This window comes from Schistocerca cancellata, chromosome 9 (assembly GCF_023864275.1).
Source record: "Schistocerca cancellata isolate TAMUIC-IGC-003103 chromosome 9, iqSchCanc2.1, whole genome shotgun sequence".
Lineage (NCBI taxonomy): Eukaryota > Metazoa > Arthropoda > Insecta > Orthoptera > Acrididae > Schistocerca > Schistocerca cancellata.
This window is the reverse complement of record NC_064634.1, coordinates 345,800,280-345,823,899: the sequence shown is the minus strand read 5'-3', so window position 1 is coordinate 345,823,899 and position 23,620 is coordinate 345,800,280. Positions and strand designations below refer to the sequence as shown.

The 23,620-nt window shown below is 36.5% G+C and overlaps 1 protein-coding gene across 3 annotated transcripts in view; it reads left to right on the top strand.

Annotated features, from left to right (window-relative positions):
* Window positions 1–23,620, top strand: part of LOC126101170 (glycoprotein-N-acetylgalactosamine 3-beta-galactosyltransferase 1-like) — a 177,540-nt gene that overhangs the window by 138,544 nt on the left and 15,376 nt on the right. For all 3 annotated transcript variants that reach the window (XM_049911868.1, XM_049911867.1, XM_049911869.1), the window contains 2 exons: window positions 112–338; window positions 9,533–9,684. In XM_049911868.1, coding sequence (XP_049767825.1) covers window positions 112–338; window positions 9,533–9,684 — 379 coding nt within the window. The remainder of the gene's footprint in view (window positions 1–111; window positions 339–9,532; window positions 9,685–23,620) is intronic.

The following is a 23,620-nucleotide window of genomic DNA, read 5'->3' as shown; positions in this document are numbered from 1 at the left end:
CCTCTCTTTTTTTTCATATGACAGTTTCTATGTCATGGATAATGATAAATTGAATTGGATAGAATATTTTGAGTAAATGTTAGTGCTGCTATAATTCCTTTGGTTCAACAGGTTCATTGTGATGGAAAATTTACGCCACCTGTTGCTGCCTCTGGATGCCTCACAATCTCTCTTTGGGGGTCTGCGGCTGCGGCCGTTTTCACCAAAGGGCTTTATGAGTGGCGGAGCAGGGTATGTGCTTAGTCGAATGGCAGCTCTCCGTTTTGTTGAGCAGGGAATATCTGGAGACCTCGGAGGTTGCCGTAATCCAGGATACAGAGGCGAGGATGTTGCCATTGGTGAGTCGAGTGATCATTCTTAAGTGGTATGGTATCTTGCTATGTAAGTCATTTAATTTGCTTCTTGTGTTGCTCTTATTGTAATCTGATACTACAGTCTTCAGAAATATGCATCCATGTTGATCCTTCATATTTTATGTCATCCACCCACTTTTGACTGGATCATCTATAATTTTTCTTATCTGTTGGACACCAACAAAGAACTCATCCACTAGTTATACAACATCACTGTTAATTTGTAGAATTTTCTTATTGTGTTGATTATGTATTATTTCAGTCTTTCTATAGTTGGTCTTCAAACCTATTTTCACACTTGCCCTATTGAGTTGTTCCATAAATTATTGAAGTTTATCTGCAATAGAGGCAAAGATCACAATGTCTTCAGCAAAATGAAGGTGGGTCAGTCTAGTTCCATTAACATACAACCCTTCTTCATTTTCCCAATTAAGTACTTGAAGAAGAAAAACTCACATTCTGCATATTCAGATTTAATGTGGTGTAAAAACATTATTACAGTCAGTATACAGCATTTCTGTAGTATCATTTATCCTTGCAACCTGAAGTACTGAAAACAGAAACTAATCCCAACTTGGGTTTTTTTTATTGCCTTTATATCAAGACTGTTGCTGAAAAGAAACCTGAATGCATGTCTCCTAAACAGTCAGCAAAGTGACATCATTATAGTGCTTGACAATAACTGAAATGAGCACAACCATAATTCACATCACACATTATTGATTTAGAACCTGGATTTCTTAATGTACTATTTCTTTTTGTAGAGACAAAAAGTGTTTTCTGTGAGTAATAAATTAAAAATTGTTGATTTTGTGAGGAATGATGATCCAAAAGCAAATTTAGCTTGTGAATATAATGTACCTGGAGTAGTAATCAGGATGATTGAAAGAAGAGAATGGACTTAGAAGTTTCATAAGCGCAATGTGATAAATGTCTTTATAGTAGGTTTAAAAAAACTGGAAAGGCGCCACTTAGGCCAAGCTGCAAAATTTCACTTTGATTATATTAGCAACAAAGAATTTATTGGTTCTAATAGCTGCTTTTCAAGGTGTAAATGTCATCATGGTATTAGCCAAATGATACTGAAGTAGTAATAAGGTCTTCCAGTGGCAACTCTGCTGAATTTCTAGACAATATAATGGTAGATGAAAGCTAAAATGAACATAAACTGTATAATTGTGAAGAAACAGTTATTTTTTATTGACTGCTTCCAACCAGAACTTTCATTGTAAAAACAATTTAGAAAAAAAAGGTGGGCCTCAAAATGATAAAGATGTAATTACGCTCCTCTTGGGGTGTAATGTATGGGATTTTGATTATGATGTGTTCCACATTTTAGTATTTGCAGTAGGTGTGACAATGCTGCTATTCAGCTAACTAGACAATCAAGTCCTGAATTAGCAAGTACGCATAAGAGGTAGCAAGTTTGGGACACTTGAAATCTCACATGTGTGAGAGGCCTTACAAATCAGTGATCCAGGCCACATAAGACTGCTCAGGGCACCTGTGATGCTAGTTAAACTGCAACTGTGCTGCTACCAGATGAGTTTGATGGCCAGAATACTGCATAAGCAACCAACAGCACTCATCCAGCAGAAACAGAATGACTCGCTAAAGATGAAAGAAAAGAAGTATGACAAATCTTACATCAATCTTGGATTTGTTGATTCTAGCTGTTCACATATCTGCTTATTATGTAGCAAGCTACTTCAGAATACTTCCTTGCTACCTGCTAAGATGAACTGACATTAGGAACTATGCAACCTGATGGCAAAGAAAAGAGTGAAGAATTTTTTATGTGTAAGAAAGTCGTTGTTGAGTTTGAGGGATCATTAGGCAACAGTTGAGTAGAACAGGGAAAAGGGATACCATAGAAAAAGAATGGGTAGCTTTGAGAGATAAAATAGCGAAGGCAGCAGAGGATTAAATAGTGGATAACAAAGTATACAGTGCACTGAATTTATCTGACAAAAGGGGGGGGGGGGGGGGGGGGAGAACATAAAAATGCAGCAAATGAAGCAGGCAAAAGGAAATGGAAACGTCTAAAAAATGTAGAGGACAAATATAAGGATTTAGAAGCATATTTCACTAGGGGAAAGATAAATATGGCCTACAGGGAAATTAAAGAGGCATTTGGAGAAAAGAGAAGCAGGTGTGAGACTATAGAGAGCTCAGATTGCAAATCAGTACTAAGTAAAGAAGGGAAAGATAAAAGTTGGAGGGAATATATATGTCCATACAAAGGAGATGAACTTGAAGGCAGAATTGTAGGAAGGAAGAGGATGTAGATAGAGGTCAGATCTAAGCTACAATAGTGCGAGATGAATTTGACAGAGCACTGAAAGACCTTAATCAAAATGAATCCTAGGTGTGGATGACATTCTGTCAGAACTACTAATAGCCTTTGGAGAGCCAGCCATGACAAAATTCTTCCATCTGGTGTGCAAGAGGTATGAGACAGGTGAAATACCCTCAAAGACAATTCCAAAGACAACAGCTGCTGACAGGTGTGAATATTACTGAACTGTCAGTTTAATAAATGGTTGCAAAATACTAACACAAATTCTTCACAGAAGAATGGAAAAACTGGTAGAATGCAACCTCATGGAAGATCTGTTTCGATTCCAGAGAAGTGCAGAAATATGCGAGTCAACACTGATGCTATTGCCTCACCTTAGATGATAAGTTAAGAAAAGGCAAACACATGTTTATTGCATTTGTAGATGTGGAGAAAGCTTTCGACAATGTTGACTGAAATATTTTCTTTGAAACTGTGAAGGTAGCAAACTAACTATTTACAACTTGTATAGAAGCCAGATGGAAGCAGTGGTTGAGAAGAAAGTGAGACAGGTTTGTAGCCTACTGTCAGTGCTGTTCAACCCATACATTGAACAAGCAGCTAAGGACACCAAAGAAAAGTTTGGAGTGATGATTAACATTCAGGGAGAATATATAAAAATAAATAAAAACTTGGACAATAAATAAGAAATTTGAGGTTTGCTGGCGATATTGCAATTCTGTAAGAGCCAGCAAAGGACTTGGAAGACTAGTTGAACAAAATTGACTGCATCCTGAGAGGAGGATAGAAGATGAACATTGACAAAAGCAAAACAAGGATAATGGAATGTAGTCAAATTAAGTCAGGTGATGTTGAGACCAGCCGATGTGGCCGAGCGGTTCTAGGCTCTTCAGTGTGGAGCCACGCGACCGCTACGGTCGCAGGTTCGAATCCTGCCTCGGGCATGGATGTGTGTGATGTCCTTAGGTTAGTTAGGTTTAAGTAGTTCTAAGTTCTAGGGGACTGATGACCTCAGATGTTAAGTCCCATAGTGCTAAGAGCCCTTTGAACCATTTGATGTTGAGGAAATTACATTAGGAAACAAGACACTAATAGCAGTAAATGAGTTTTACTATTTGGGCAGCAAAATAACTGATGATGGCCAAAGTAGAGAGGATTTAAAACATAGACTGCAAATGGCAAGAAAAACATTTCTGAAGAGGAGAACTTTAACAACGAATATAGATGGAAGTTTTTTCTGAATGTATTTGTATGGGTTGCAGCCACGTAGTGAAACATGGACAGTAAACAGTTTAGACAAGAAGAGAATACAAGCTTTTGAAATGTTGTGATACAGAAGAATACTCAATATTAGATGGGTAGATCACTTAACTAATGAGGTACTGAATAGAATTAGTGAAGCAAGAAATTTGTAGCACAACTTGACCAAAAGAAGGGATTGGTTAATAGGTCACATTCTGAGACATCAAGGTGAAGAGGCTGGCACAGGATAGAGGGACATGAAGAGCTGCATCAGACCAGCTTGTTACTGTGTTAATGTACAACCAATGAAATGATAAATGGCTGTAACAGTGAGTTTTTAATTACATCCCAATGCAGCACTTAAAATGCAGTGTATTTCTATGAAATACAGTTTCATGTGCAAACATGATTTTTTTGCATGTATAGCCCAAATGATGAAAGATTTTTACAAATGCTTCTTATAATTTCAGTAATAATACAGTATCTATTTAAACTATTTCAGCACATGCGATTCATGCAAGATCTTATTTTATATGCAGTTTATGTGCAACTTCAGACCAATATGTTACAGAAACAGATAAAGCTTTCACAAAATGGGCTGACCATAAATTACATATATTTGTCTAACTTTTTGCAAAATTTGAACCAATTCACACAAGTCCGAAACACAGAAGAGGCATGCATAAAAAAACCACACAAAACACGTTTTTCTTGCATATAAAATCTGAATGAAACTAGATTTTTGAAAGTGAATTTTCAATATTATCATAAGAATGCATTTTTTGCTTATTTGATTCACTTTAAACCATTTCACATAAGAACAAATCTTACATACTACATTTAAACCATTGTATGTCAACAGTTTATAAGGAATATTGGATAAAAAGAGATTTCATTTTAACTTTACATGAAGGTAGATGAACATACAGAGTTTGAACTGACTTGTACAAGTTTAAAGTACAGAAATGGCACAATTCAAAAACCCCTGAAAAATGTTTTTTTGCATGTAAAATCCAAATGAAGCAAGATTTTTCAAATGGTTAAAACTTACCTCAGTCCTGGGCCAAATTTAATCATCAGTTGTCTCCAGGCCAGAGTTATTTAGGGGTGACTGTTTTTGCATGTGAAACCCATATGGTGCATGTAGCAATGGTGCCATTAGCTGAGCTTTAATTTCAGGTCAATTAAAAACTCTTGCAAGAGAATTTAATAGGTTTTTACAAATTGCATGTGCGCCAGCTCCAGTTCACTGTTCAAACTTTCCTTAATATACTGTAACATAGCTACAGTAAAACAGATGCTCAAATAGCCATTGGTCCGGGCTAAACAAAGAGCTTTTTACCCCATGTGCCTCGCTCAGATAGAAACCAAGCACGAAGACCGAACCACCCACCCCCACCCCCCAAACAGCGATTCTGCATTCAACTTTTTCATACATATTTGTTATAGTGCTTCCATGCTGTAATGATTTCAAAATTATATGTTGTTATAGTGTAAAAGAATTCATGCCTGATGAACGTACATAGGTAAAACTAGAATTATTCATGAATAACTGTTGTTAGAAATCAGTGTTTGAAGTGATATTAAAACCAAAAATGTGCATATCTTAACCCATCATTGATGATGAGCAGTCTCACCATTCATTCTCCCCTCTCCTCAATAAGTACTGTGCTTAGTCAAATAAAAAAAAGAACTTTGAAGACAACTGTGTGTTTCCTGCTTGACAGCCCACTCTTTTTTGTTTGTTTTGGAGACTGAATAATAGTAATAATAGTAATAATAATAATAATAATAATAATAATAATAATAATAATAATAATAATAATAATAATAAAACCCGTGGAGGCCCGGGAGAAGAATAGGCTTCCGGTATGTTCTGCCAGTCGTAAAAGGCGACGAAAAGAACAAGCCACTAATAGGGCTAACCACCCTTTTAGTGTGATTACTTAGTTCAGGACAGAACTAAAGAAGCCTCGGACAAGCGCCGTCATGGTCGGGGACGACGCTTGAACCCTATGCCCGCCCACAATGGTAACGACACTGCTAGCCAACTGGAAAATGATTTAAATCCAAATAGAGGTGTTTTGCAGGATATGCTTCCTGCAACCACCCTAGAAGGAAAACAAAGACAGAGGATGAGATGGTCATATGAAGTCAATCGACACCTCATGTTCTGTTATTACCAAGCAACAAACCTAGGAACCAACACAGCTGGATACAGATCACAAGTATACACAACATTTATTACCAGATACCCGGAATTAAAATTTTTAACAGAACAACGACTAGCTGATCAGATCCGTGTAATAATCAAAAATAACAGGATACCCCAGTCAGAATTAGAAAACATCAAACAACAAGTACAACAAATACTGGAACAAAATAATGTGCAATCAGAAGAAGAAGAAAACACAGTAATGGACTCAAACATCCCAGAGCAAACAAACAAAGACCAACACGCATCAATTAAACAATCAGAGGAAAACGAAATCTTAAGACAGCCACCAGAACAAGCACAAATAGAACACGAAGAGACACATGTGTTAGACATAGAAGAGAAATTTCAGCTGGCATATATAGAATACAAAGACACAAATACAGACATTAGACCATTCCTGCATAGACCGCCAAATAACCCACAAGTCGAAACAACAATAAAAACTATCAACACAATCATACACAACAAAATAAATGAAAACACAACTATGGAAGAGTTACAACTACTGGTTTATATAGGAGCACTCACTACACTAAATATACACACTAGGCAGAGATCAGAACAAACCAACACACAGAAGAAACCCACAAAACCAGCATGGCAACACAGGCTACAGATCAGAATAGAAAAACTGAGAAAAGACATCGGACAGCTAACACAATTTATAAGAAATGAAATATCAGGAAAAAAACGAAAAGGGTTAGGTAAAATCTCACAACAAGAAGCAATAGAGCAATTAGATGAAAAAAAGCAGAAATTGCAAGCATTGGCCAAACGACTTAGAAGATACAAAAAAAGTGAAAATAGAAGGAAACAAAACCAAACATTCAACACAAACCAAAAGAGATTTTACCAAACAATGGATAACACACACATTAAAATAGACAATCCACCAAACATAACAGACATGGAACACTTCTGGAGCAGCATATGGTCAAACCCGGTACAACATAACAGGCATGCACGGTGGATACAAGCAGAAACAGACACATACAAGATGATACCACAAATGCCTGAAGTGATAATTTTGCAACATGAAGTCACCCGAGCAATTAATTCTACACACAATTGGAAAGCCCCTGGAAATGATAAAATAGCAAATTACTGGCTAAAGAAGTTCACCTCAACACATTCACATCTAACTAAATTATTTAACAGTTACATTGCAGACCCATACACATTCCCTGATACACTTGCACATGGAATAACCTATCTGAAACCTAAAGATCAAGCAGACACAGCAAACCCAGCTAAATATCGCCCCATAACATGCCTACCAACAATATACAAAATATTAACTTCAGTCATCACACAGAAATTAATGACACATACAACACAGAACAAAATTATAAATGAAGAACAAAAAGGCTGCTGCAAAGGAGCACGAGGATGTAAAGAGCAACTGATAATAGATACAGAGGTGACATATCAAGCGAAAACTAAACAAAGGTCCCTACACTACGCATACATTGATTACCAAAAAGCCTTTGATAGTGTACCCCACTCATGGTTACTACAGATATTGGAAATATACAAAGTAGATCCTAAATTGATACAGTTTCTAAACACAGTAATGAAAAACTGGAAAACCACACTTAATATCCAAACAAATTCAGATAACATCACATCACAGCCAATACAGATTAAGCGTGGAATATACCAAGGAGACTCATTAAGTCCTTTCTGGTTCTGTCTTGCTCTGAACCCACTATCCAACATGCTAAATAATACAAATTATGGATACAATATTACTGGAACATACCCACACAAAATCACACATTTGCTATACATGGATGATCTAAAACTACTGGCAGCAACAAATCAACAACTCAACCAATTACTAAAGATAACAGAAGTATTCAGCAATGATATAAATATGGCTTTTGGAACAGACAAATGTAAGAAAAATAGCATAGTCAAGGGCAAACACACTAAACAAGAAGATTACATATTGGATAACCACAGCGACTGCATAGAAGCGATGGAAAAAACAGATGCCTATAAATACCTAGGATACAGACAAAAAATAGGAATAGATAATACAAATATTAAAGAAGAACTAAAAGAAAAATATAGACAAAGACTAACAAAAATACTGAAAACAGAATTGACAGCAAGAAACAAGACAAAAGCTATAAATACTTATGCTATACCAGTATTGACCTACTCATTTGGAGTAGTGAAATGGAGTGACACAGACCTAGAAGCACTCAATACACTTACACGATCACAATGCCACAAATATAGAATACATCACATACATTCAGCAACAGAAAGATTCACATTAAGCAGAAAGGAAGGTGGAAGGGGATTTATAGATATAAAAAACCTACATTATGGACAGGTAGACAATTTAAGAAAATTCTTTCTAGAACGAGCAGAAACTAGCAAAATACACAAAGCAATCACTCATATAAATACATCAGCTACACCATTGCAATTTCATAACCACTTCTACAACCCTTTAGATCACATAACATCAACAGATACAAAGAAAGTAAAATGGAAAAAGAAAACACTACACGGCAAGCACCCGTATCATCTAACGCAGCCACACATAGATCAAGACGCATCCAACACATGGCTAAGAAACGGCAATATATACAGTGAGACGGAAGGATTCATGATCGCAATACAGGATCAAACAATAAACACCAGATATTACAGCAAGCATATTATTAAAGATCCCAATACCACAACAGATAAATGCAGACTTTGCAAACAACAAATAGAAACAGTAGATCACATCACAAGCGGATGTACAATACTAGCAAATACAGAATACCCCAGAAGACATGACAATGTAGCAAAAATAATACATCAACAACTTGCCATAAAACATAAACTAATAAAACAACACGTTCCCACATACAAGTACACACCACAAAATGTACTGGAGAATGATGAATACAAATTATACTGGAACAGAACGATTATAACAGATAAAACAACACCACATAACAAACCTGACATCATACTCACCAATAAAAAGAAGAAATTAACACAACTAATTGAAATATCCATACCCAACACAACAAATATACAGAAGAAAACAGGAGAAAAAATTGAAAAATACATCCAACTAGCTGAGGAAGTCAAGGACATGTGGCATCAGGATAAAGTCGACATTATCCCAATTATAATATCAACTACAGGAGTCATACCTCACAATATTCACCAGTACATCAATGCAATACAGCTACATCCAAACATATATATACAACTACAAAAATCTGTAATCATTGATACATGTTCAATTACCCGAAAGTTCCTAAATGCAATATAACATATACCATACAGTTACAAGGAAGTCACGCTTGACCGAGGTCCGCGTCACGTTCCATTTTTAACCAGACTTAAGTCTGAGGAAAAAAAAGTCAATAATAATAATAATAATAATAATAATAATAATAATTTTAGGTCGCTGCATGGTGGCAATAAATGCAACATTTCTGGACAGCCGAGACTCTGATGGGCTGGAGCGCTTTCACGCCTATGGCCCAGAACGAGAAATGGCACCAGATAAGAGAATGGATTGGCTGAAGAATTATTCTTATCATCCACTACAACCTGTAAGCATTCCTTCACAAGTCTGACTATTTTTCTTTCACATTATTATTGTTTCTGCAATCTAAAGAATGAATATAATAGGAAAAAAACTGTGCAACTTTCTGTTGTTATGAAAGAAAACTTTTCTCTCTACTTGGTTCCTACTATCTTTCAGACTGCTGTAACATAGTTGAGACAGATAAAACAAATCAATTTGATTTTCTTCTTAACACAAGTAATGTTATGAGTAGCATTTAATTAAAATTAAGCTATTCATAGGAAAACAAGTCTTTCATGTATGTTTGATATTTGTTTCATTATTCTGCTTTCCATCTGTTTCATTTAGTTCAAATTAAGTGAATTAGTTCCCTGGATGGCTTGTAAAATATTGAAATGATATGGAGCAGGTCAGTTTACGCACTATTTACCATAACTTGTATATAAATATGCCCGCAAATGTGACTTTATATAACAATTTAAGCTATTTTGTTTGGTTAAATAAATAGTTATTTAATTCTTGTGAACTACTTTTGGTACTAGGTTCTAAATAATAATTCTTATATCGAATGATAGAAGTTACATTTTATCTGTCAGGCAGTGTGAGTATTTTGGCAAGAGAACAAAGACTTTGATACTACCGTTATTCACTCTTTTATGAACTAATGTCAATTAATTAAGAGTAATGAAGTAAAACTTGAGCTTCTCACAATATATTGAATGTTCAAATAACTTATAAGATGCCTTGACAACCTCCAATTATTTAATTAGGTGCATTATTGAGGCACATATGCAACGAGACATTGCTGTGCATGCCAGTTTAAACACACAATGTGTGGGGTTGTCCAATAATAGAAACAAAGAGGTGACAGACAACCAATGTCAGACAAGATAAATAGTGAAAATTAGCCAACCATAGGTGAGCAAATAGCACTGATTCTGTCCTCTTGTTTAACAAGAGATTGAGCAGGATTCCAATCAGAATTTAGGTATAACTGTGTGTGACTGTCTAAAAGGTCACTTGCAGATTTAATACCGACAGTTTTCTTAATAACACTATTCTAATAATTGGAAGTGCATGCCAAAATTTCATAGAATGGCTAGTACCAAGGTAATGTTATGCAGTGAAAGCTTGATTGGGCTATTGTAATTGAGTATATTGCTATTGTCCTGTACAATTATCCTCCATGGTCCTAACGGTATGAGTGGTGCAAGACATGCTACAATTGCAGAGAAAGTGGGAGACACCCTCCTTACACAAACCAAAAAGATGGTTAACCACTACCCTAAAAAGTCCTTGATTTTAAATGATTGTCCAAAAACACACTTTATACCATGTTTCTTCAGAAACAACTAATTCTGTGTGAATGTTACCTGTGTAAAACAAAACAGCCATAGACTTAGGTGCCATCTCATTATTCTCATCACTTATCTGATTCACAGTTGGTTGTATTGTAAAGCATATCCTACTTGTCTATGAACCAAAGTATGAAGTATCGTTTGATGCTGAGATGGATGCCAGCAACTGCCAGCCTGAAGATAAAATTCTGTGAGAGTCCACTTCCTATAAATGGCTTGTCCCAGTGCATTTCCTCCTGGGCAGCACATCACAGTGCGAAAGGTTGCCATCCTTTTCCATCTCCTTTCCAAGAGAAATCATCCTTTAGATGAGAGGAACCCTCTGTACTCAGTAGTGAAGGAACTGTGTAGGCAGTGTGTACATGAATACTTAGCATCTGTAAAGATACAGTCTGATAAAAAATAAAGTTTCATGAAACGTGCAGTAGTTTTCTAAAATTAAAAAGAAATACATTCCTCAATGATTCAGTTTTATACAAACTGAATTTTCAAACTTATAAGCTATTTCTTAGCGTTAGTCCTGTGAGAAGTAGAACTTCATCTGCAATTTAACTACAAGCTAAATTCAAACACCTATTAAAATTGGGCAAGTTAAGGTCTTCAGAAGCAGCAGTGCAACAATGGTTGATACTTTATTTCTAAATTCAAGAAAAAGACAGTGCCGGTAGGTCTGTGCAGTGTTGCATCAGTCTCAGTAGAAAAACAATTTTATAGTATGAAAAATAGAACACATAGACCATCAAGAAAGTGAAAAACAAAAACAAAGCACTAGAAACAGTGTGCCAGTTACATTGAATAAGTTTTCAGCACTAGACTCGGCCAGCGCAACAGTGAATAGTGTAAGCAAAAGTAAATTTAACACATCTCCGATAAAGGATGAAACAAAAAAATCTAATACCTGGAAGCACAAAAAAGTTATTACTCTATACATACAGCCACAGAAAAGGCCTCTTAGCTCCCCTTCATGAAGCTTTACACAATGATTATTCTGTATTCACAGAAGTTAAACCCATTAAGTACTGTAGTTCAGAATTTATCAGAAACAAACAATCTGAAAAAGACAACCACATTGTATTCATTGGTGGCACCAATGATGATTACAAAAACGAGAGCAAGTCAGCACTTGCAGTTTACAGGAAGTTATTGCCAAAACTATACAACATGAATGTTACCATAATAAACCTACCAGTGTGACATTATCTCCCACAGTGATCATGTGTTAATACAGAAATTGAGCACCATAATTTAGAACTGCAGAAACTATGTAAAAAACTGAATCATATGTGCTTGCTAGATATAACAAACTGAAATGTGAAGAACATACCAGGCACAGACTTCACTTAAACAGAAATGGAAAGCTGAAGTTAGTGAACCAGATAATGGAACTTTGTAAGGAGATGCATAAAACCACAGACCCAATCATCTTAGATTATAATGAAAAAGTTTTTTTAGGCTCAGTTTCAAGCAACACGATTTTACTGAACTAAATGCTTTGGATTGGAAAGAAACCCTGTCCAAATGCCGAAGAAACTGTCTTGGGAGTGAGTAAATTCTCATTACAGTGCAGTGTTAGACTTGTGTAATACCGAGTGAGGTGGCACAGTGGTTAGCACACTGGACTCGCATTTGAGAGGATGACAGTTCAATCCAATTTCTGGTCATCCTGATTTAGGATTTCTGTTATTTCCCTAAATCTCTCCAGGCAAATGCCAGGATGTTTCCTTTGAAAGGGCACGGTTGACTTCCTTCCCCATCCTTCCCTAATCTGATGAGACTGATGACCTCACTGTTTGGTCTCTTTCCTCCAAACAACCCCCAACTTGGGTAATAATTCAACTGATTCAGAATACCATGTCACAAAGCGTTATAAAATATAAGTGCCCTTTAGGATAATGCATGTAAATGTACAGTATCTTAGGAATGAACTCAATTTGCTGCAACTATTTGTGGATGAGAACTCACCACACCTGTCAGTTATTACAGAACATGGACTAAAAGACAATGAAATTATCACAAATTAGATGGTTATGTGTTAGCAGATAGTTACTGTAGGCAACAGCACAAAGGGGATAGGGTGGCAACATTGTATTTGTAAATGAACATCTTCCATTGAAAAAAATCTCATTTGTTGAACAATACTGCAAAGAAGGAACAATTGAAATGGCTAGTGTTGTGGTCCACATAAACACTCATTCAAGCAGGTTAGCTGAACATAAAGTTATTGGTATGTACCACCCACCGAATACAGATGTGTTGTGCTATCTTGATAGACTTAACAGGGCAATTAGACAAAAAGGGCCACACTGACCTTAGTATAGTTGGAGACTTAAATATTGATGCAAACTCCTGTAGTATAACACAGTTGAAAATAACAGATACATTAAACTTATACAATCTCACAAATATAGTGAACTCTGACACTAGAGTAACAGAGTCAAGCTTCCAGTAAGATAGATTATGTAATAGTCAATAAAAATGTAAAAGACAGTGTTAACTCTCAAAGTGTTGATTTTCATTACTCAGATCACTATTGTCAGGTGTTAGAATACTTAAGATTTGCTGTACCAACAGCAACTACGATAACTGAGAAGAAGCAGATCCTGAATAGCACCAACATCAGCACCTTTAAAACTAAGTTAGCAGGGGAGAAATGGGATGCTATTTACCAAACTAAAGGGTCAGAAAACAAATTGGAAGAAATTATAGGGCAGTGCTTAAGCATTTAGACTGCTGTTGCCCTCTCAAAGAAGTAAGCAGAGTATGAACCAACTCTCGTCTTGAAAGTGATACTAGGGTGAAACTTACACCTATGCTGATTAAGTTAAGGCAGAATATATATGATCTCGACTGTTTATATAAGGAAACCAAGCTACATATATTTAAGGAAATGTACAATCAAGCCAAAAAACTTACGACAGACCTTTTACACTTGAGGAAACAAATAATGATGCTATAGAGCGTTCAGCCAACATGGTAAGGCATCCTGGAGACTAATCAATAAACATCATAAAGCCACCAACAATGGACAGGGTGAATCAGTTACCATTAGACACGAGTGCCATCTAGTGAAAGATCCTAAAGTGGTATGTAATTTATTCAATAAGCATTTTCTCTCTCCTTTTGACCAACCAGCCCCTATTATAGATCTAAAGGCTGGCACACCAAATGATGTCACAGATGGTATAGAACTTGAATTTATTGAGGTGAATGGTGAATCAACAGGAAATATTTAACAGAATGCAAAAGCTAAAGGACAAGCATTAATCTCTGGATGGAATGCTATCTCAAGTGTGGTGTTAAAGAAATGTGCCAATGAAATAACTAAACCCCGTATCTATCTTATCAACTGTAGTATTAATGAAAACATATACCCAAATGCCTTAGAAATAAGTGTAATTCAGCCAATCCATAAGAAGGGAAGTAAAGTAGTAGTTTCAAATTATAGACTGATATTAATAATCCCTACCTTCAGCAAAATATTTGGTGGTGGTGGTGTGTTGGGGCTTATGGGCGCTCAACTTCGAGGTCATCAGCACCCTGACACACATTAAAAGGAACGAATGTGGAGAGACCTAATAAAACTGAAAAACACACTCAAAGAAAGCAGGAAAAGAAGGAAAATACTACATAAGAAAGTAAAACCAAAGGAAAGGGAAAACATAGCAACAAGAATGCCACACAAAATTGTCATTGGCTGGCCACTTACATAAAATATGGGCGAGCTTGTCACACAGTGAGCAAATTAAAATCCTCTCCCTAAAACCTTTGTAAAAACGTTTGACATGGCACAGAACTTTAAAACTTTAACCACATTCATCCGAGTGTTGCCTAAAAGAGATGGCAGGTCCGCTGGCAAGTCAGCCGCAGCCCACTGGTCAGAAAATAAAACTCAATCCATAAAATGTGGCGCACAGTGACCTGAACATCACAAGCACCACACATTGAAGGGTCCACCCACCGAAGCAGGAAGCCGTGCGTCGTAGGGCTGTGGCCTATTCGAAGCCGCGTGAGGAGAATCTCATCCCGTCGATGGGGCTGAAAGGAAGTACACCACACACGCGTTGTGGGCTTGACTATACGGAGCTTATTGTCAGTCACTTCCAGCTACTCATCCTCCCACTGATGCATGACTCATGAGCTCAAGAGCGAGGTGATTGCGTGCAAGGGATAGCACACTGAGATACTTGTAGTTTGAGACACACCTCCTTGGCTGCGAGATCTGCCCTTTCATTCCCAGCAATGCCGACATGCCCCGGAACCCAGCAGAAAGCTACAACCTTCCCCAGTCGCTGTAGTCAGAGGAAGGCATCCTGGATGGTCTGGACTATTTTGTCTGCCAGATACAAACGTTGCAATGAGTGAAGGGCACTGAGTGAATCGGAACAGACAAGAAATTTAGGAGAGGAAGAAAGCCTCATCTGCTCCAGTGCCTGCAAGATCACAGACAATTCTGCATCAAAGACAGTAAAAGTCTGAGGCAGTCGGACCTTGAGGACACGATCTGGAAAAACAACTGAGCAACCAACGGAATCCCCTTGTTTCGATCCATCCGTAAAAACAGCAACATAGTCATTGTGCTCAGATAAAATGGCAGAAAATGCTGCATTAAAAACAGTGGCAGGAGTGCAATCTCTCTTGTACTGCAATAAATCTAAAATCATCCCGGGCCTCTTCAGTAACCAGGGTGGCAGGCGGTTAAAACCCAGGATTTGGGGTTGTACAGACTCCACACCGAGGGACTCTAGCACACGTTGCACACGGATCCCAAATGGCAGAAACAGTTATCCTATCACAACTCACATCATTTTTCTCAAGACACAAAATGATTACCAAATCGAAGCATGGGTTTAGGAAAGACCTAAGCATGGCCACTGCTGTTAGCAATTTCCTCCATGAAGTATATAGCAGTAGAGAATGGGGTATCCAGCACAGCCGGAATATTTCTTGACCTGAGCAAAGCTTTTGACTCAGTAAACCATGACCTTCTCGTAAGAAAACTGCAAGCGTATAATATCAGTGATACGTCAATGAAACTTCTATCAACCTCTCTGGTGAATCGGTAACAGTGTACCAAAATTACACATCCTATTGACAATAAGACCCTAACCTTGAAATCCACAAGTGAAACAGTGACACATTGAGTCCCTCAAGGCTCAATTCTTGGACCTTTCATCTTTTTAGCATATATTAATGATGTTGCAAACCCCATTAACTCACACATTGTAAATTATGCTTATGACACCTCAGTTTTATTTCTTGGTAAAGACTGTGAGGAACTGAAATTCTCAGCAATTACTGAGATACTAGAATTAAGTTCATATTTTCATGCACAAGGATTAAAAGGCAATGTAAATAAATCCCAGATGCTAATATTTACAACTGGCAGCTCACGCCACTCATGTATAAATGAGGTATGCAGCATAGTGGCATAATAAAAGTATGCACCACAAAATGTACTGGAGAATGATGAATACAAATTATACTGGAACAGAACCATTATAACACATAAAACACCACCACATAACAAACCTGACATCATACTCACCAATAAAAAGAAGAAATTAACACAACTAATCGAAATATCCATACCCAATACAACAAATATACAAAAGAAAACAGGAGAAAAAATTGAAAAATACATCCAACTGGCTGAGGAAGTCAAGGACATGTGGCATCAGGATAAAGTTGACATTATACCAATTATACTATCAACTACAGGAGTCATACCACACAATATCCACCAGTACATCAATACAATACAGCTACATCCAAACTTATATATACAGCTACAGAAATCCGTAATTATTGATACATTTTCAATTACCCGAAAGTTCCTAAATGCAATATAACATATACCGTACAGTTAAAAGGAAGTCACACTTGATCACAGTCCGCGTCACTTTCCATTTTTGACCAGACATAATGTCTGAGAAAATATATAATAATTATTTTAAAAAACCCTGTGGAGGCTCAGGAAAAGAATAGGCCTCTGGTATGTTCTGCCAGTCATAAAAGGCGACAAAAAGAACAAACCACTAATAGGGCTAACCCCCCTTTTAGTGTGATTAGTTGGTTCAGGACAGAACTAATGAAGCCTCGGACAAGCACTGTCATGGTCGGAGACGACGCTTGAACCCTAGGCCCGTCCACAATGGTAATGACAGTGCTAGCCACACGGAAAATGATTTAAATCCAAATAGGTGTTTCGCAGGATAATAATAATAATAATAATAATAAATATTTTATTGTCTTTAGGCCATTACAGCAATTGACAACGTCAAATGAAGTTACAATTTATAATACAGTGTGATAAGGTATTGACTACTGAAATATTTTAGCTTATATTACAATAAATGTACAGTGGGTCATCTGTTGGATTACTGCATTTTACAGTTGAAGAATTCATTGATATCATAGAACGGGTGGGCAATAAACCATTCATGCTGTCTTTCTTTGAATGTATGTTCAGGAAGATCCTGTATGGCATGTGGCAGCTTATTAAATAGTTTGTGCCCTGTGACTTCATAGCTATTTATTGATTTTGATAGCCTGTGGTAAGGCGTGTATATGTGTTTGATGCTTCTTGTGTTGTAACAATGTACATTTTCTCTACGTTTCACATCTTGTAGGTTCTTCTTCGTAAAGATTAAGACATTGTATATATAGAGGTTTATTACAGTCATAATTTTATTTGGTAAATAAGGGTTTGCAGTGAGCCTTATGTGAAGAATTTGTAATTATCCTAATGGCTTTCTTCTGCAATAATAGGATGTCATGTATATGACTACAGTTACCCCACAAGATAATGCCATAGGATATTATACTTTGGAAAAATGCAAAATAAGATGATCTGATGTATGTCTCGGGTACACAATTTCTGAGTTGTCTTAATAAATAAATAACTCTAGATAGCTTACTACTAATATAGTAATATAGTTTACATGTTGGCCCCAGGATAACTTTTCGTCTAAATAAACTCCCAGGAATTTAACAGAACTAGGGTCATCAGATAGTGGCTTATCTCTTAGAGTGAAGATTATCTGCTGAGTTTTATTTTCATTTAGCAGGAAACCATTTGCTCTGAACCAATATGCTGCATTAGTGAGTGTATTTTCAGCACAGGTTTTAAGATCATTAAGATTGTTACTGCTATGAAGAAAAGTCGTATCATCTGCATACAATACAGTGGTGGATCTAATAAACGAGGGGAGGTCATTGATCATTATCAGAAACAGGAAGGGCTCCAGTACAGATCCCTGAGGCACACCTACTTTAACATTTTCTATGTTTGACATTTCCTTACCAACACAAACTACCTGTTTACGGTTGTTGAGGTAAGCTTTTAATAGTCTGAGACTGTTTCCTTTGATGCCGTAGAATTCTAGTTTCTCTAGTAGTGGCGTGTGCTCAACACAGTCGAAGGCCTTGCTTAGGTCACAGAATGAGACCTGAGCAAAGCCTTTGTTCTCAAAAACTTTGAGGATGTAACTGACTACCATGTTGATTGCATCAGTGGTTGACAGATTCTTCCTAAACGCGTATTGTGTAGCATTAATTATTCCTAGATTCTCAAAGTGAGATGATAATTGTTGGTACATGATGCATTCTATTACCTTGGAGAATGCGGGTACTATTGAAATAGGCCTGTAACTAGATGGAGAGTCTTTATCTCCCTTTTTGTATACTGGGACAACCCTAGACAGTTTTAACTCATCAGGAAAATATCCCTCGAGTAAGCACTTGTTTATGCAATGGGTTAAAGGGTACAGAATGCAATCACACAACTCTTTTTAGCAGGTTGCATGATATGCCATATATATCTAAGCTATCAGATGATTTCAGTTGTTTTATGACCCCTTGTACATATCTAGGTGTTACTTCGGAGAAGGTTAGCATGCTTGTATTTAGTGACTGTCTACCCCAATTTTGGGAGAGTAACTCAGATGGACTAATGTCTGGTTTGATAATTGCGTCTCCTATTTCTTTCACTGAATTAATAAAAAACTCATTGAGTGTTTATGGTGGGATATTAATTTTGTCTTTTTTAGTATCTGTGGCAGCACTGTTAATTACTTTCCAAGCGGTTTTGCATTTATTGGTGGAATTATGTATGCTGTTGGCATTGTAGGTTTTTTTGGCCTGCAGGATGGCTTTTTTGTATTCATTCCTGCATTCCACATAGGCTGATTTGGCACAGTCAGACTTCATACTATTGTATATGTTGTACAGTAACAAAACTTGTTTCTTTAGATCTGTTTCTTTAGATATGCTTCCTGCAACCACTCTAGAAGGAAAACAAAGGCAGAGGATGAGATGGTCAGATGAAGTTAACCGACACCTTATGTTCTGTTATTACCAAGCAACAAACTTAGGAACCAACACAACTGGATACATATCACAAGTATATACAACATTTATCATCAGATACCCAGAATTAAATTTTTTAACAGAACGACGACTAGCTGATCAGATCCATGTAATAATCAAAAATAATAGGATACCCCAGTCAGGATTACAAAACATAAAACAACAAGTACAACAAATACTGGAACAAAATAATGTGCAATCAGAAGAAGAAGAAGAAGAAGAAGAAGAAAATACAGTAATGGACTCAAACATCACAGAGCAAACAAACAAAGAAAACACTCATCAATTAAACAATCAGAGAAAAACAAAATCTTAAGACAGCCACCAGAACAAGCACAAATAGAACATGAAGTGACACATGTGTTAGATATAGAACAAAAATTTCAGCTGACATATATAGAATACAAAGACACAAATACAGACATTAGACCATTCTTGCATAGACCACCAAATAACCCACAAGTCGAAACAACAATAACAACTATCAACACAATCATACACAACAAAATAAATGTATTTCTATGGAAGAGTTACAACTGCTGGTTTATATAGGAGCACTCACTACACTAGACATACTAGGCAGAGATCAGAACCAACCAACACACAGAACAAACCCACAAAACCAGCATGGCAATACAGGCTACAGATCAGAATAGAAAAACTGAGAAAAGACATCGGACAGCTAACACAATTTATAAGAAATGAAAAATTAGAAGCATTGGCCAAATGACTTAGAAGATACAAAAAAGTGAAAATAGAAGGAAATAAAACCAAACATTCAACACAAACCAAAAGGGATTTTACCAAACAATAGATAACACACACAATAAAATAGACAATCCACCAAACATAACAGACATGGAACACTTCTGGAGCAACATATGGTCAGACCCGGTACAACATAACAGGCATGCATGGTGGATACAAGCAGAAACAGACTCATACAAGATGATACCACAAATGTCTGAAGTGATAATTTTGCAACATGAGGTCACCCGAGCAATTAATTCTACGCACAATTGGAAAGCCCCTGGAAATGATAAAATAGCAAATTTCTGGCTAAAGAAGTTCACCTCAACACATTCACATCTAACTAAATTATTTAACAGTTACATTGCAGACCCATACACATTCCCTGATACACTTACACATGGTATAACCTATCTGAAACCTAAAGATCAAGCAGACACAGCAAACCCAGCTAAATATCGCCCCATAACATGCCTACCAACAATATACAAAATATTAAAATCAGTCATTACACAGAAATTAATGACACATACAACACAGAACAAAATTATAAATGAAGATCGAAAAGGCTGCTGCAAAGGAGCACGAGGATGTAAAGAGCAACTGATAATAGATGCAGAGGTGACATATCAAGCTAAAACTAAACAAAGGTCGCTACACTACACATACATTGATTACCAAAAAGCTTTTGACAGTGTACCCCACTCATGGTTACTACAGATATTGGAAATATACAAAGTAGATCCTAAATTGATACAGTTCCTAAACATAGTAATGAAAAACTGGAAAACCACACTTAATATCCAAACAAATTCAGATAATATCACATCACAGCCAATACAGATTAAGCGTGGAATATACCAAGGAGACTCATTAAGTCCTTTCTGGTTCTGTCTTGCTCTGAACCCACTATCCAACATGCTAAATAATACAAATTATGGATACAATATTACTGGAACATACCAACACAAAATCACACATTTGCTATACATGGATGATCTAAAACTACTGACAGCAACCAATCAATAACTCAACCAATTACTAAAGATAACAGAAGTATTCAGCAGTGATATAAATATGGCTTTTGGAACAGACAAATGTAAGAAAAATAGCATAGTCAAGGGAAAACACACTAAACAAGAAGATTACATATTGAATAACCACAGTGACTCCATAGAAGCGATGGAAAAAACAGATGCCTATAAATATCTAGGATACAGACAAAAAATAGGAATAGATAATACGAATATTAAAGAAGAACTAAAAGAAAAATATAGACAAAGACTAACAAAAATACTGAAAACAGAATTGACAGCAAGAAACAAGACAAAAGCTATAAATACTTATGCTATACCAATATTGACCTACTCATTTGGAGTAGTGAAATGGAGTAACACAGACCTAGAAGCACTCAATACACTTACACGTTCACAATGCCACAAATATAGAATACATCACATACATTCAGCAACAGAACACATTAAGCAGAAAGGAAGGAGGACGGGGATTCATCGACATAAAAAACCTGCATTATGGACAGGTAGACAATTTAAGAAAATTCTTTATGGAACGAGCAGAAACTACCAAAATACACAAAGCAATCACTCATATAAATACATCGGCTACACCACTGCAATTTCATAACCACTTCTACAACCCTTTAGATCACATAACATCAACAGATACGAAGAAAGTAAATTGGTAAAAGAAAACACTACATGGCAAGCACCCGTATCATCTAACACAGCCACACATCGATCAAGACGCATCCAACAAATGGCTAACAAAAGGCAATATATACAGTGAGACGGAAGCATTCATAATTGCAATACAGGATCAAACAATAAACACCAGATATTACAGCAAGCATATTATTAAAGATCCCAATACCATAACAGATAAATGCAGACTTTGCAAACAACAAATAGAAACAGTAGATCACATCACAAGTGGATGTACAATACTAGCAAATACAGAATACCCCAGAAGACATGACAATGTAGCAAAAATAATACAACAACAACTTGCCATAAAACATAAACTAATAAAACAACACGTTCCCACATACAAGTATGCACCACAAAATGTACTGGAGAATGATGAATACAAATTATACTGGAACAGAACCATTATAACAGATAAAACACCACCACATAACAAACCTGACATCATACTCACCAATAAAAAGAAGAAATTAACACAACTAATCGAAATATCCATACCCAATACAACAAATATATAGAAGAAAACAGGAGAAAAAATTGAAAAATACATCCAACTGGCTGAGGAAGTAAAGGACATGTGGCATCAGGATAAAGTTAACATTATACCAATTATACTATCAACTACAGGAGTCATACCACACAATATCCACCAGTACATCAATGCAATACAGCTACATCCAAACTTGTATATACAACTACAGAATTCCGTAATTATTGATACGTGTTCAATAACCCGAAAGTTCCTAAATACAATGTAACATATACCGTACAGTTAAAAGGAAGTCACGCTTGATGAAGGTCCACGTCACTTTCCATTTTTAACCAGACCTAAGGTCTGAGAAAAAAAGACAACAATAATAATAATAATAATAATAATAATAATAATAATAATAATAATAATAATAATAATAATTTATTATAATAATAATAAACCCCGTGGAGGCCCGGGAAAAGAATAGGCCTCCGGTATGTTCTGCCAGTCGTAAAAGGCGACGAAAAGAACAAACCACTAATAGGGCTAACCCCCCTTTTAGTGTGATTACTTGGTTCAGGACAGAACTAAAGAAGCCTCGGACAAGCGCCGTCATGGTCGGGGACGACGCTTGAACCCTATGCCCGCCCACAATGGTAACGACACTGCTAGCCAACTGGAAAATGATTTAAATCCGAATAGAGGTGTTTTGCAGGATATGCTTCCTGCAACCACCCTAGAAGGAAAACAAAGACAGAGGATGAGATGGTCAGATGAAGTTAATCGACACCTCATGTTCTGTTATTACCAAGCAACAAACCTAGGAACAAACACAACTGGATACAGATCACAAGTATACACAACATTTATTACCAGATACCCGGAATTAAAATTTTTAACAGAACAACGACTAGCTGATCAGATCCGTGTAATAATCAAAAATAACAGGATACCCCAGTCAGAATTAGAAAACATCAAACAACAAGTACAACAAATACTGGAACAAAATAATGTGCAATCAGAAGAAGAAGAAAACACAGTAATGGACTCAAACATCCCAGAGCAAACAAACAAAGACCAACACGCATCAATTAAACAATCAGAGGAAAACAAAATCTTAACACAGCCACCAGAACAAGCACAAATAGAACACGAAGAGACACACGTGTTAGATATAGAAGAGAAATTTCAGCTGACATATATAGAATACAAAGACACAAATACAGACATTAGACCATTCTTGCATAGACCGCCAAATAACCCACAAGTCGAAACAACAATAAAAACTAT